This window comes from Aspergillus thermomutatus (assembly GCF_002237265.1).
Source record: "Aspergillus thermomutatus strain HMR AF 39 chromosome Unknown NODE_623, whole genome shotgun sequence".
Classification (NCBI taxonomy): Eukaryota; Fungi; Ascomycota; class Eurotiomycetes; order Eurotiales; family Aspergillaceae; genus Aspergillus; species Aspergillus thermomutatus.
In genome coordinates this window covers 259-2,433 of record NW_020798670.1, presented here as the reverse complement: position 1 = coordinate 2,433, position 2,175 = coordinate 259, and the positions used below count along the sequence as shown (strand labels likewise).

The 2,175-nt window shown below is 51.9% G+C and overlaps 1 protein-coding gene across 1 annotated transcript; it reads left to right on the top strand.

Annotated features, from left to right (window-relative positions):
* Positions 1 to 438: 438 nt before the first annotated feature.
* Positions 439 to 1,971, top strand: CDV56_100146 (uncharacterized protein; the record flags this gene model as incomplete). The annotated part of the gene is made up of 4 exons (XM_026753765.1): positions 439 to 809; positions 873 to 1,322; positions 1,374 to 1,473; positions 1,522 to 1,971. 4 exons carry the CDS (start codon positions 439 to 441, stop codon positions 1,969 to 1,971), a joined length of 1,371 nt encoding a protein of 456 aa, XP_026609424.1.
* Positions 1,972 to 2,175: the final 204 nt, after the last annotated feature.

Genomic DNA, 2,175 nt, shown 5'->3' with positions numbered 1-2,175 from the left:
AAAAAGTCCAGAGGAGGAAAGTTGCTGCAGCAAAAAGAGAGATTCAGTTCAATAATTATTATCAGGCCCCCGGCGCTGACAGGCTTGCAGAGCGAGGCCTGTCTCTGATCTCCAGTCAGGCCTACATTTGAATCCGATATCGGTGCAGTATCTCGACCCGAATGGGCAGGCCCATACTGTTCGCCGACCTGTCCATCAAGTCCCGCACTATACCTTTGGCCGCCTAATCGGGTTCGAGGATATTTCTCTATATCGGCTCTTTCCCTGACTATACCGTGAAAATCAGCAATCCAGCCGTCTGTTAGACCAGGATTTCAAGTAATGGACGGACAATATTCTCCTCCTAATTATCAATTGCGTCATTCGGGCGATCTTATCCAACACTACCTGTCTAGCTTTGATCACAGTTAGCTCAACGCGACCGCCCATGGCGTGGAAATGTGGTCACAGCGAGTTGATCCAGTCGCACATGAGCAGCTTCTCTTTTACTTTCTTCCTCCCGAGGCGCTCACCACCGTCTGGGAACAGATTCTCGAGGTGACCCGACGCCCAGGCTTCCATCAGTTCCAGGACCTGAAGATCCTGATCAAGGGGAAGAACCTGAAGACCCTGACCAAGGCGCATACATTGGCTGATCTGATCGAGGGCTTCCAACAGCACTGGCAGAATGCCATCCACAAGACCTATCTCTCAGAGCCGTTCTTCTATGATATTGGAAAGGAAACATGCCCGACGGCTGTATTCGAGCCCTCTGAGAGCCAGCCACAGACGTTGCTCTGGCGGCAATGCTGCCTAGATGCCTATAGCTAGTGGATTCATAGCAAACAGCCGCCGGATGCTCCCCATGCCCTTCAGCGATTCTACCCAATCAGCATGCTTGAGGATACAGGCAGCCTCACCTTGGAAACCAGGCGATCATCGCCGCACTGGCAAGCTGGTCTTTTCTACAGCCAATTCTACGCCAGCGTGAAAGAGGTCTTTACCGCAGGCAATATCTATCCTTTTACCAACTCCAGGTTGGAGACCCTGGCGCTCAATCCAAAGCTCCGAAAGACCTGGCAAACTGTCGGGGGCGGTCTGAGCCACAATCCCATTGCTCTGAATCGCGCCTACCTGACCACGAAGCAACGGTGTCATTCCGCCCTTCAAGGCTCAATCCAGAAGGTCTTTAGCCTGCGGGAAGAGCACCGCGTGTCTCAGACGCTATTTGATCAAATCATGCGAGAATTCCAGGACCGGGGACAGTTCACAACCCCATTTCCAAGCATTCCTGATTCCGCAGAGAGTTTCTATGCCCTTCCAACCTCTACGCTCCTTCAATGGTTCTGATGGAATATCAATAAGTTCTGTATGGGCTTTAAGATGGTCTACAGCCTCAATGACTGGCATTTTATGACCTGGGAACATACGCAGATAATGTTGATGTTCCTTCGCTGTCTCCCATTCTCTTACTTGGGGGGTCTTCTCAAGCAGGTATCAGGCTGCTGGCGAGATGTCTGGTTTCACCCAGATCCAACCTAGCCCGACGGCCTTCGCCGCTGCGAGGGGCTAGGGTTTCAGCGGAATATGCAGCAATCCAGATACGGCTGGTTTCTCGACAAGATCGACTGGGAGATGATGGTGTTCCACCAGCCCGCCGCGCAGTACATACAATTTAATAATCCCTCGCTGCAAGCCGCGTATCACGCCCGCTACTCCCAAGTTCAGGATGTCCGAGTGGACTTTATTCAGATCAGCCAGATCCATCAGTGGATGACCGAGTTCAGCAGTATTCTAACTTGTCAAGAATATCTTCAGAAATATCTTCATCGGCTCTGTTTACGCGCCTTCCGCAAGGATGTCTTTGCTCAGATTAAGCCACTTCTGAATAAGGAGTTAGCTACCGCCGCACTGGCGGGTGAGGTCCCGCTGTGCTGGCCCAGTCTAGAAAACGCGCTTCAGGCCCGATTCCGGCCTCCACTCGATCATTAGGGCCCATCTCGACCCTGCCTCTCCCATCTGAACTATACTATTCAACCGGAGCAACGCCTTCTTCATCTCTCTGATAGCGAGCTGTATCAGCATCTGACCGAGCTACGCACTCAGTGGAATTCTCCAACCTGAACGCCACGTCTGTCGGGGCGCCAACCGTCTCGAGTAATATTTGAGATTCAGAAGCGGATTAAGAATCCATTC